The sequence below is a fragment of the Erpetoichthys calabaricus genome, chromosome 7 (genome assembly GCF_900747795.2).
Source record: "Erpetoichthys calabaricus chromosome 7, fErpCal1.3, whole genome shotgun sequence".
NCBI classification, from domain to species: Eukaryota; Metazoa; Chordata; class Cladistia; order Polypteriformes; family Polypteridae; genus Erpetoichthys; species Erpetoichthys calabaricus.
The window spans coordinates 146,308,675-146,321,333 of record NC_041400.2 but is presented as its reverse complement, the minus strand read 5'-3'; the positions used below and the strand labels follow the sequence as shown (position 1 = coordinate 146,321,333).

The following is a 12,659-nucleotide window of genomic DNA, read 5'->3' as shown; positions in this document are numbered from 1 at the left end:
AAAAACATCCCCACAGCATGATACTGCCACCACCATGCTTCACAGTAGGGATGGTATTGGCCTGGTGATGAGCGGTGCCTGGTTTCCTCCAAATGTGATGCCTGGCATTCACACCAAAGAGTTCAATCTTTGCCTCATCAGACCAGAGAATTTTCTTTCTCATGGTCTGAGAGTCCTTCAGGTGCCTTTTGGCAAACTCCAGGCAGGCTGCCATGTGCCTTTTACTAAGGAGTTGCTTCTGTCTGGCCACTCTACCATACAGGCCTGATTGGTGGATTGCTGCAGAGATGGTTGTCCTTCTGGAAGGTTCTCCTCTCTCCATAGAGGACCTCTGACAGAGTGACCATCGGGTTCTTGGTCACCTCCCTGACTAAGGCCCTTCTCCTCTGATTGCTCAGTTTAGATGGCCGGCCAGTTCTAGGAAGAGTCCTGGTGGTTTTGAACTTCTTCCACTTATGGATGATGGAGGCCACTGTGCTCATTGGGACCTTCAAAGTAGCAGAAATGTTTCTGTAACCTTCCCCAGATTTGTGCCTCGAGACAATCCTGTCTCGGAGGTCAACAGACAATTCCTTTGACTTCATGCTTGGTTTGTGCTCTGACATGAACTGTCAACTGTGGGACCTTATATAGACAGGTGTGTGCCTTTCCAAATCATGTCCAATCAACTGAATTTACCACAGGTGGACTCCAATTAAGCTGCAGAAACATCTCAAGGATGACCAGGGGAAACAGGATGCACCTGAGCTCACTTTTGAGCTTCATGGCAAAGGCTGCGAATACTTATGTACATGTGCTTTCTCAATTTTTTTATTTTTAATAAATTTGCAAAAATCTGAAGTAAACGTTTTTCACATTGTCATTATGGGGTGTTGTGTGTAGAATTCTGAGGAAAAAAATGAATTTAATCCATTTTGGAATAAGGCTGTAACATAACAAAATGTGGAAAAAGTGATGCGCTGTGAATACTTTCTGGATGCACTGTAATTTATTTCTAACATTTCATTCATCAGTTACCAAACACAAATGATACAATTTGCATTCACACTAAGGAGGGACCTATGCCAACAAAAAGAATCACAAGTTAAGACCATCATTGAATTGTGCATCTGCTTACCCCAGAGTGCATTCTCACATATACACCCATATTGACTCTCAAAGGGCCAATTTATGATTGTCAGTTAACCATACCTTAACTTCTATGTGATCTGGAAGGAAAACCAGGATACCTCATGAAAAAAACCCAAACCCACAAAGGGAGAATGTGCAAAATCTACATAGCCAGTTACTTCTGTTGGCCAGGATTTGAACCCAGGATTTTAAACCTGGAAGGCAGCAGTAAGAATCACAGTGTCACAGTTTTTAGTATAGTACTATTTAGCGATTAAATTTAATATTGCACTTGTTAGATCTGTTAAAAAGTTTTTTTGATTGTGCGTGCTGTTAAAATTGTCCATCCATTTTCCAACGCTTTTGTCAGCAAAACAAAGACTAAATTGGTCGTTCAAAATGATATAAAATAACAAACCGGATTTCATCATGTATACTTAAAAATGTATGCTTACTTGTTTATTTCTTAGAAAACAATCATTTAGTCTTCAGAAAAAGAATATGAATGTTAATCCTTCTTTAATTTAACGTATTGAAAAACGCGGCATTTTCTTAATTTTATGAGCAAAAATAAAAATGCTATAGTTTAGGTGGTCATTATTTTCTTGTATTACTTTCAAAGTATTAGAAGAAAAAAATGCCCTTCAGTTGTCTGGGTTCGGTAAATTCACCGCAGCATGGCAGAAGGTTAACAAAATTAATTATATGCAGTTAATATTGCCTATAAAATGTAAGTTGTTTGGAATTGACAGCCTAATAGTACGGGAAGGTGACAAGATTTAAATGAGCCCGACTTTTAAAGGCATAATTTAACTCCTGACTACGCAGTAACGTTTAGCCAAATCCAGCAGCGGCCAACGAGAGTCTCCTACAGCTCAGGTTGTCAACCGACTGAATGAACTCGCTAAACTACCCTTGCAGGTTTCTTATTACTCTTATTTTATCTTTTGTCTTCTTCTCCCCCCGTTTTCACTTGCTTTAACAATGTCACTGCTCGCCCCATTTCTCGTTGGTGTTGGCGCTGAAACAGTTAAATTTAAATGAGGTTGACGAGCCCCCGTCCCGCCTTCCACTCTGCCTGCATGTGCAGTTCAGCAGCTCACAAACCAGTTATTACGAATTCAAACTCACACCACGCATCTTTACATTAAAGAAACATTGCTCGCAGAATTAAGATGGCGGCTTACACAATTATTTCCAGAGTTGATAAATATTTTAGTCGGCGTCTGCTAACAGCGTGGGGTGTCAGCATCAGCAAACCCTGGGGCAAGGTCGGTATTACAATTGGTTGTCTTGTCTTTTGTCTTGTTAGCTTTTGTGCTACCGAGGCGGGTGCATGTTACAATAAAGCCAACAGCACTTAATTCTGGTCAATTTGTTTAGAAGTGTCGATTATCTTAACAAGACGGGATGCTTGATTTTACAAAAAAATTAAAAAATAAATAAAATAAAAATCTCAAAATAAGTACCAAGTGTTTCAGAATAAACTAGGGCACAGAAGTTTGAGGTTTTGAATTTGAGAGCGCGCCGGCTGCTGCTTCAAGACGCCACAGGGTTGCATTGCACAGGCGAGTTCCGAGCTCGATTGATTTGGGTATTGGGATATATTAACGGCCTGTGATGCGCTTTTTTAAGGCCGTACACCAGCCGCCTAAAACAGTGTCAGGTGACTCGAGGATGCCCACACAGACTGACAGGTAGCTGCGACAATGGCGAAGGGTGACCTTGGTGGATGAGAATCTACAGACTGCAAACCCATCCCAAGAGCGGCCCATACGCATTAGTAGAGCGGCAGGACGTTTAGGACCAACAAACTGGCCGCATTTACGAATTTTTTTCGGTTAGTCTATGTGGCCGTCTAACTACTTATGGTTGAGATGGTGGATATGACGGCGTCAGGATCAACTACCCGAGCTCACGTGATTGCATCGAAAGGCACGTTAGATTTTAACCGGTAAAATGAATCCCGGGATGCAGCTTGTGATGGCATTATCTAATTTATTAAATGATGTCATCAATCGTCTCGCACAAGGAAGTGGGCACGGCGATATGGAGCTGTACAATGGCTGATTTAACCTTACAAGATAGGCGCTACGTTCATCTTTTGTGTCAGTTAACTGGCAGAGGAACGAGGGCAGCATCTTCTAAGGTTCAGCTGATCCCCATGAGCAAGAATGGACCGTCCTCCGCCAGAAACCATTAAGTAGAATGTAGCAGAACTCCTTTCACATCAAAATGAAAGCGAGCAAGCCGTGACGCGTCCATTCACGAGGTGGCTTTTTATAGCACAGTCACATTATCGGTGTATACATGCTCAAAAGGCAGTAGTGCATCATTCTAAATTAACATGCAAATGAACTGCTTCGCTGCAGAATTAGCAATGAATTCAATCACGAGTGTGAGTAAAGATATGTATAAATTGCAAACAAGCTGCTTTTACTGGCAGTAGTAAGTAATATTTAATAACAGTGTATGGCGGTTTAATTTTAGAGTCAGATCATCTGCCAGCTTTCACTCCTCACATAACAATTATTTAGTATTATGCACAGTAATGTTTAGCCGGAGTTTAGGATTTCTCCAGAGTAATTTTCCTAATAAAAACTTATGTCCAAAATGCGTTTCTTCTTATTTATCCCGATGGCAATTTTCTTGTGAAATTCTTATGATCGTGAAAGGCGCTATACAACACGCGTTTCCTTGTGCGAACCTGCTATTATCGTGGGTGTGTGTTTTTGTATACATACAGTAAATCTCAATGTTAGATGAGGGCGGCAAATGGGCGTATTGGCGTGTTCACGTTAATTTCTCAGTATGACGCCGAATTTCGCTCATACTAGCAAAGAAATGTGCATCGGATTCCACCACAGTCCAAAGACATGCAGGTCATCTGGCTCGGAAACGTTGAGCTGGCCCCCAATATGTATGTGTGTATGTGATCGTGTTTACCCTGCGATGGGCAGGTGCCCTGCTTGCTGAGATAGGAGGCAGCTGCCCCGCGACCGTCTCTTCAAACTGAATGGATGTTGCTAAGAGGTTCCGGTACGCCATGTGTTGGACTGTCGGCTTTTAATTTTTCTGTGAGGTTATTTCTAATATCCTCTGGCTCCTGCGCTAGTCAAAGCAGGTGCAGAAAATGTATTCAGGGCAAATACAGTCTTTAGAAATGTAATAATTTAGCTGTTTGCAACGTACTAACCAGGTATTAAACATATATGTGAGTAACTTATTAAGCAAGAGAATATTTAAACTGCTGTCTTTTAGGAAGGGCTGAGGGTAGCATTTTACTTAACGTAAGTCAATATTTGTATTAAAAGTTCACAGCACCAGCGGTCACATGTGAAAAGATTGTACTTGTACCTTTCTAGCACAAGGGCAGCGTTACATCAACCACATATTTTCGTAATCGTATTTCCGAAACTTGGCAGCATCGTCCAGTGGTCATTCAATCGGCGGGGGTCGCCTTTCTGATTCATTCTAACTTGGGTTTCAATTTTGGCAGCGCGCAGTTACTGCCTATTTAAACGGCAACTGTTAAGCAGAACAGATAGAGCTACAGGAACTAAAAGTAAGATATGACACGGCGAAAGCAAAAAGCTGCCTATGCGGGTCACATGCCTGCTTAAGGGTAGGTTGACGGTGTTGTCATTTGCACCCGGATCACTTCTGTGGCATTGTTATCTCGACATTCACGTGATGTTGCAACGGTAACCCAAGAGCAGCAAGTTTACAACTGCCATGGCGTGGGAGAGTTGTGTCATTTCTTTTCCAGGATTAGTTTTAACCTGGAAGTCAACAGAAATGCCTTCCTTTTTATAAGGAACTAAGATTTCAACAAGTTGTGCTTAAATCTGCACATTTTTGAAGCAATAATAAGAGCTAACCACAGGATGAATTTTCTGATTAAGTGATTCAGGAGTTGGTGTTTTTGTTCCAGGACTATAGACATTTTAATTCCCTTAGAATGTGTCTGATTTAATAAGTTACACGAGTGATGACCTAGAGGGTGTTTCTTTTACAGTATGCCAAAATTTTACAGACTATTCCATATAGTGCTGCTTATAGTGAACTTTATTAGTAAACACTAGTGAGACATATTGGATTTAGACGTTACAGAGAATCAATGACCAATCTGTATATCAGTTGATTGAAAGTTATAAATCCTATAAATCTTATAGGAATAGTCCAGTAGCTAGTAGCCCTTGTGGAATTTTTATGATGATACTGACCAGTGATTTAATGATTGATAAAAAATGTTTGTGCATATTAGGAACAATTACATATTTACTTGATTGAAAAAGTTTTGAGCTGTTACCCTGATTACTGTTCATGTAGTGAGATATGTAATAAAAAGTATAGATATGTTTACAAACTATATCACACTCCTAAATTATAAGCATTTTTGAAAAGCATATTTATTATTTCTTTTGGTGGGTAATTTATTTTAGTAGCAAAAGCATTTTGCTTTGAAATGCAAGGCTTAGTCTCTGACAATTTCAGCAAGTAACTTAAACTGACAGATGAAAGAAAATAAGCAATTGTTCTGTGGAAAAAAATCTATTTAAAACTTATTCATCAGGTTATTATTTTAATATTGCACTTAGACTGTAATGTGTAGTAAACTATAACTTTGTAAACTAAAACCGACTTAAAACTTGTCTGAATCACTTTGGAAGACATTACAGATTAAAAAAATGTCTCATTTTTGTAAAATGTTTGTCAGTTCATTCATCCATCTATCCATTTTCCAAACTTGCTTATCAAAATCAGGGCCGCGGAGTAGCTGTCCGTTCATTGAGACCTGTGCCTTGAAGGGGTGGCACTTTAGCTTCAGTCATCATTGTTGATGTTAGTGTCCTTGAGCATTGTTGCTATCACTTGTTAAATTACTGATAATCAACTTCTTACACTTTTCAATAGGCCCATTTTGATGGAACCATTAAACATTGATATCAAACCATCAGGTGAAGTGAATGGCAATGTGATATATAATTGAATGCAGAAGAGACTACTTCTTCGATAGACATGCATTATAAAAAATAGTGAAAAATAATAATTATCTCTTTAACAACTTTACCAATGAAAATCAAACCTGTCAGTTGTTAACTTGAATATTTCATTTGCTCCTGTCAAAGTCACAAGGAAACCAGAGTATGCTTTAGCACCTTAGCAATGACATGTAGAACATAAGTGACCACGCTGAATAACAGGTTAGTCCATCACATGGCATTAAAAACAAGTTGAGCCAGCAATCATTGTAGAAACCTGTATTCTTTTTAGGTAATGTAAAAGAGTTGAAGTTAAAATTATGCTCTATAATCCATTTTAATGTTGTGAATCATGAGAAATCAAACTTAAAATTGAGGGTTCGAAAAGGAATTTGTATGAGAAATGATCTATACCTGCAATGGCTGAATGTTTTTAATTTAGTTGATCATTGTCTGATTCAATTCAGGTCAACCTTTTCTGACATAGTCCTCTTCTCGAAGAAAGACTCAGTGAATGTACAGATTCTTAGGTGTGAAATGCTATGTTTATGAACATAGACTGTATGCATTATATGTATATAGTTTTATTAATTTAAATTACAAAATGATGTTTCCCAAGGTAACTTGCAGGATATGGATATACAGTTTAACAGTTATTTATAGACACACACACATCTGTGTATGTATATACAGTATATATACTGTATATATACACAGTCATATGAAAAAGTTTGGGAACCCCTCTTAATTCTTTGGATTTTTGTTTATCATTGGCTGAGCTTTCAAAGTAGCAACTTCCTTTTAATATATGACATGCCTTACGGAAACAGTAGTATTTCAGCAGTGACATTAAGTTTATTGGATTAACAGAAAATATGCAATATGCATCATAACAAAATTAGACAGGTGCATAAATTTGGGCACCCCAACAGAGATATTCCATCAATACTTAGTTGAGCCTCCTTTTGCAAATATAACAGCATCTAGATGCCTCCTATAGCCTTTGATAAGTGTCTGGATTGTGGATGGAGGTATTTTTGACCATTCTTCCATACAAAATCTCTCCAGTTCAGTTAAATTTGATGGCTGCTGAGCATGGACAGCCTGCTTCAAATCATCCCATAGATTTTCAATGATATTCAAGTCAGGGGACTGTGACTGCCATTCCAGAACATTGTACTTCTCCCTCTGCATGAATGCCTTTGTAGATTTCGAACTGTGTTTTGGGTCATTGTCTTGTTGGAATATGCAACCCCTGCATAACTTCAAATTTGTGACTGAACATTATCCTGTAGAATTTGTTGATATTGGGTTGAATTCATCTGACCCTCAACTTTAACAAGGGCCCCAGTCCCTGAACTAGCCACACAGTCCCACAGCATGATGGGACCTCCACCAAATTTGACAGTAGGTAGCAGATGTTTTTCTTGGAATGTAGAGTTCTTCTTCCGCCATGCAGAGCACTTTTTGTTATGACCAAATAACTCAATTTTTGTCTCTTCAGTCCAAAGCACGTCGTTCCAAAATTAATCTGGCTTGTCTAAATGAGCATTTGCATACAACAAGCGACTCGGTTTGTGGCGTGAGTGCAGAAAGGGCTTCTTTCTCATCACCCTACCATACAGATGTTCTTTGTGCAAATTGCGCTGAATTGTAGAACAATGTACAGATATACCATTTGCAGCAAGATGTTCTTGCAGGTCTTTAGAGGTGATCTGTGGGTTGTCTGTAACCATTCTCACAATCCTGCGCATATGTCGCTCCTGTATTTTTCTTGGCCTGCCAGACCTGGGTTTAACAGCAGCTGTGCCTGTGGCCTTCCATTTCCTGATTACATTCCTTACAGTTGAAACTGACAGTTTAAACCTCTGAGATAGCTTTTTGTAGCCTTCCCCTAAACCATGATACTGAACAGTCTTTGTTTTCAGATCTTTTGAGAGTTGCTTTGAGGATCCCATGCTGTCACTCTTCAGAGGAGAATCAAAGGGAAGCACAACTTGCAGTTGACCACCTTAAATACCTTTTCTCATGATTGGACACATCTGTCTATGAAGTTCAAGGCTTAACGAGTTAATCCAACCAATTTGGTGTTGCAAGTAATCAGTATTGAGCAGGTACATGAATTCAAATCAGCAAAATTACAAGGGTACCCAAATTTTTGCACAGCCAGTTTTTCACATTTGATTTAATTTCATACAGCTAAACACTGCTTCACTAAAAATCTTTGTTCAGAAAACACCCCAGTACTCAGATGTTCCTAGGAAATGAAAGACATACCACTGTTATCTTTTTTGTTGAAAGTAGAGTAAATTATTATGCAGGCTGAGAGGGGTTCCCAAACGTTTTCATTTGACTGTATACTTATATATATATATATATAATATAAAATACTGTATATATAAATAATTTCGGCCATGACTGTATATATATTATCGGCACCCCTGGAATTTTCCCAGAAAATGCACCATTTCTCCCAGAAAATTATTGCAATTACAAATGTTTTTGTATATACATGTTTATTTCCTTTATATGCATTGGAACAACACAAAAAAAAACAGAGAAAAAAAGCCAAATCTGACATCATGTCACACAGAACTCCAAAAATGGGCCGGACAAAATTATTGGCACCCTTTCAAAATTGTGGGTAAATCGTTTTATTTCAAGCATATGATGCTCGTTTGAACTCACCTGTGTCAAGAAACAGGTGCTGGCAATATAGCAATCACACTTGAAGCCAGTTAAAATGGAGAGAAGTTGACTCAATCTTTCTGTTGTTGGCTGAGTGTGCCACACTAAGCATGTAGAACAGAAAGAAGAGCAGATTATTGTGTGAGGACTTGAGAACAAAAATTGTGGAAAAATATCAACAATCTCAAGGCTACAAGTCCATCTCCAGAGATCTTTATGTTCCTTTGTCCACTGTGCGCAACATAATCAAGAAGTTTACAACACATGGCACTGTAGCTAATCTCCCTGGACGTGGACGGAAGAGAAAAATTGATAAAAGACTACAAAGAAGGATAGTCCGAATGGTGGATAAACAACCCCAATCAACTTCAAAACATATTCAAGCTGTTCTGCAGACTCAGGGTGCAATAGTGTCAGCTCGAACTATCCGTCGACATCTGAATGAAATGAAACGCTATGGCAGGAGAGCCAGGAGGACCCCACTGCTGACACAGAAACATAAAAAAGCCAGACTGGAGTTTGCCAAAATGTACTTGAGGAAGCCAAAATTCTTCTGGGTGAACGTCTTGTTGGCAGATGAGACCAAGGTAGAGCTCTTTGGTAAAGCTCATCATTCTACTGTTTACAGAAAATGGAATGAGGCTTACGAAGAAAAGAACACAGTACCTACAGTCAAACATGGTGGAGGTTCTAAGATGTTTTGGTGATGTTTTGCTGCCTCTGGCACTGGATGCCTTGACTGTGTGCAAGGCATCATGAAATCTGAAGACTACCAAAAGATATTGGGGCATAATGTAGGGCCCAGTGTCAGAAAGCTGGGTCTGCGTCAGAGGTCATGGGTGTTCCAGCAGGACAATGACCCCAAACATACCTCTAATAGCACTCAGAAATGGTTGAAGACAAAGTGCTGGAGAGTTCTGAAGTGGCCAGCAATGAGTCTGGATCTAAATCCGATTGAACACTTGTGGAGAGATCTCAAAATTGCTGTTGGGAGAAGGCGCCCTTCAAATCTGAGAAACCTTGACCAGTTTGCAAAAGAAGAGTGGTCGTAAATTCCAGTTGAGTAACGAGCTTGTTGATGGTTATAGGAGCGCTTGATTTCAGTTATTTTTTTCCAAAGGGCGTGCAACCAGATATTAAGTAGAGGGTGCCAATAATTTTGTCCAGCCCAGTTTTTGAGTTCTGTGTGAAATGATGTCAGATTTGGCTTTTTTTTCCTTTGTTTTTCATGTTGTTCCAATGCACATAAAGTAAATAAACATGTGTATACCAAAACATTTGTAATTGCAACAATTTTCTGGGAGAAATGGTGCATTTTCAAGGAAAATTCCAGGGGTGCCGATAATTTCGGCCATGACTGTATAGGGCAGCACAGTGGCGCAGTGGGTAGTGCTGCTTCCTCGTAGTTAGGAGACCCGGGTTCACTTCCAGGGTCTTCCCTGCGTGGAGTTTGCATGTTCTTCCCATGTCTGCGTGGGTTTCCTCCGGGTGCTCCAGTTTCCTCCCACAGTCCAAAGACATGCAAGTGAGGTGCATTGGCAATTCTAAATTGTCCCTAGTATGTGCTTGGTGAATGTGTGTGTGCCCTGTGGTGGGCTGGCGCCCTGCCCGGGGTTTGTTTCCTGCCTTGTGCCCTGTGTTGGCTGGGATTGGCTCCAGTAGACCCCCGTGACCCTGTGTTCGGATTCAGCGGGTTGGAAAATGGATGGATGGATGGATATATACTTTATATACATACATATACTTTTAATAATGTATGTGTACTGTATATATAGCAATCTGAACACTGGCAGGTGAATTGATTTCCTCAAAATTCATATAGAGAATTAGAGGCAAGGATGAAGTGAGGCACCATGTGGCTTCAAATCCAGTAAACTTGTTACATGTTCATACTGTCTGCTTTTATAACAACTGCTCCACAAATGTGGAAACATTCAATAGTGCAATCAAAGTTATAAAATCTCTGAAATTCATGATGAAAAAATTATAGGAGAGCTTTCATGTCATACATACTTGAGACTTCTCATGCATAAATTTAAGATTATTTCAGTGATGTTTGAGATAGAAGCCTACCTCTACAATTTTTAACCATGTGTTCATAAATTTTGAATCCTATATTCTTTTTGTAATTCTAACTTTTTCATGTTCATGCATTATAATGCCTTGCATGTACATACAGTCAGTTATTATCCAACCCGCCATATCCTAACACAGGGTCACGGGGGTCTGCTGAAGCAAATCCCAGCCAACACAGGGCACAAGGCAGGGCCAGATCCCGGGCAGGGCGCCAGCCCACCGCAGGACACACACACACACACACACCCACACACCAAGCACACACTAGGGACAATTTAGAATCGCTAATCCACCTAAGGTTGGTAAAAAAATATTAAAATATACTGAATGGGAATAATGTTTTTTTTTCTTTTTCATTCTACTTTTCCAGGTGTTATAATTTTTTAAATAATCCATTATTTACAAATTATTTGGTCTGATGCTAAAGTAGTTGCAGCCTTTCATTATTCAGTGTTGTTTGCCTGGGTGTCGGCTCTGCTCATTTTTAATTGTCATTATTAAGATGGAAGGAAGGGAGCAAACTGCACAGAAAAAGGGAAAAATATAATGAAATTAATTAAATCTATAGCAAAAATAGAAATATTTGTAAATGTCATATAAATGTAAACATGGTGTTGTTATGCTTTTCTGAATGTAGAATAAGAGAAGAGAAAATAGCAGGTAATTAAATGAGATCAGGGTTATCAAGTGTTGTGTCTGATTATGAATCTGGTTGAAACAAAAACCTGAAGATACAGTGGGTCCCCAGAATCAAGTTTAAGAACCCTGATCTAGAACAAACACCATATTCATATACTGGTGTACCCAGAACCAGAGTACCATGGACCAAAGTAGTCCATGGCACTCATGTCCTCTGTTCTGAAGCATTGTGTTTATATGTGCTTTGTGGACTTGTAAACTTACATAAGCTTTTTATTGCCTTCTGCGGTCTTTTGGAAAGTGCTATAAGAGTATGTAGCTGCTGCTATGTGCCATTTTGTCCTGTATTTGTGGGAGACGTTCATGTACTTGTGTTATCTTGACTCTGGTCTCTGCTGCATGCTGGAACATTTGGCAGCTGAATGTGATGCAGCTGGAATGGGAATTAGCACTGCTGAGGTAATCTGAGGTAATGGCTTTGTCTCGGATTAGAATGACTTGTTTCCTGCAGTTAAGGGGTGAGCAGCTGCCCCAATTTGAGAAATTCAACTTCAGAGGTCTCGTTCAAAAGTGAGAGTGAAGGCGAAAACAAGATTGACCAACAAAAAAAGTGTAGTGGTAGTAGTTTTACAGGCATTGTGCCAGACTGTGGTTGTGAAGCAAGAGCCAAGGCCATGGACAAAGCTGTTGACAGTCTATATCACCTTTGCACATATGGTGGTGAATTCTGGGTAGTGACTGAAGAAAGGAGATTGAGAGTACAAACAGCTGAAGTTTTTGGTCTCAGTCCCCATGATAGGATCATGATTTCAGAAATCTAGGAAGACCTCGGAGATGAAGTGCTGCTTCTCTGTATTGCGAGGAGCCAATTTGAGGTGGTTTGTATCTATAGTTATGAATATGAAGCCACTGCGTGTTGAAAGAAGGCTGAGGTGCAGACCCTGAAAATGCTGAGGAAATTATCTCTCATTTTCCCTGGAGCGTCTGGGTATTACACTGGAAGGTCTAGAGAAAGTTACTTGGGATAGGGAGGCCTGGGCATCTCCACCAATTGTGTAGCTAAAGTGATAATCATAAGGAAACACGTAAAGCAAATGATGTTAAGCACTAAGAACTGACATGGCAGCACTTCCAGTATGGTTATATAATTCTAAAATGATT

General features: G+C 39.6%; 1 protein-coding gene across 1 annotated transcript in view; it reads left to right on the top strand.

The window, feature by feature from the left end:
- Positions 1 to 2,199: 2,199 nt before the first annotated feature.
- The window catches only part of oxct1a (3-oxoacid CoA transferase 1a), a 226,948-nt gene continuing 216,488 nt past the window's right edge, over positions 2,200 to 12,659 (top strand). The window contains exon 1 of the mRNA XM_028805519.2: positions 2,200 to 2,381. Coding sequence (XP_028661352.1) covers positions 2,286 to 2,381 — 96 coding nt within the window. The 5' untranslated portion in view covers positions 2,200 to 2,285. The remainder of the gene's footprint in view (positions 2,382 to 12,659) is intronic.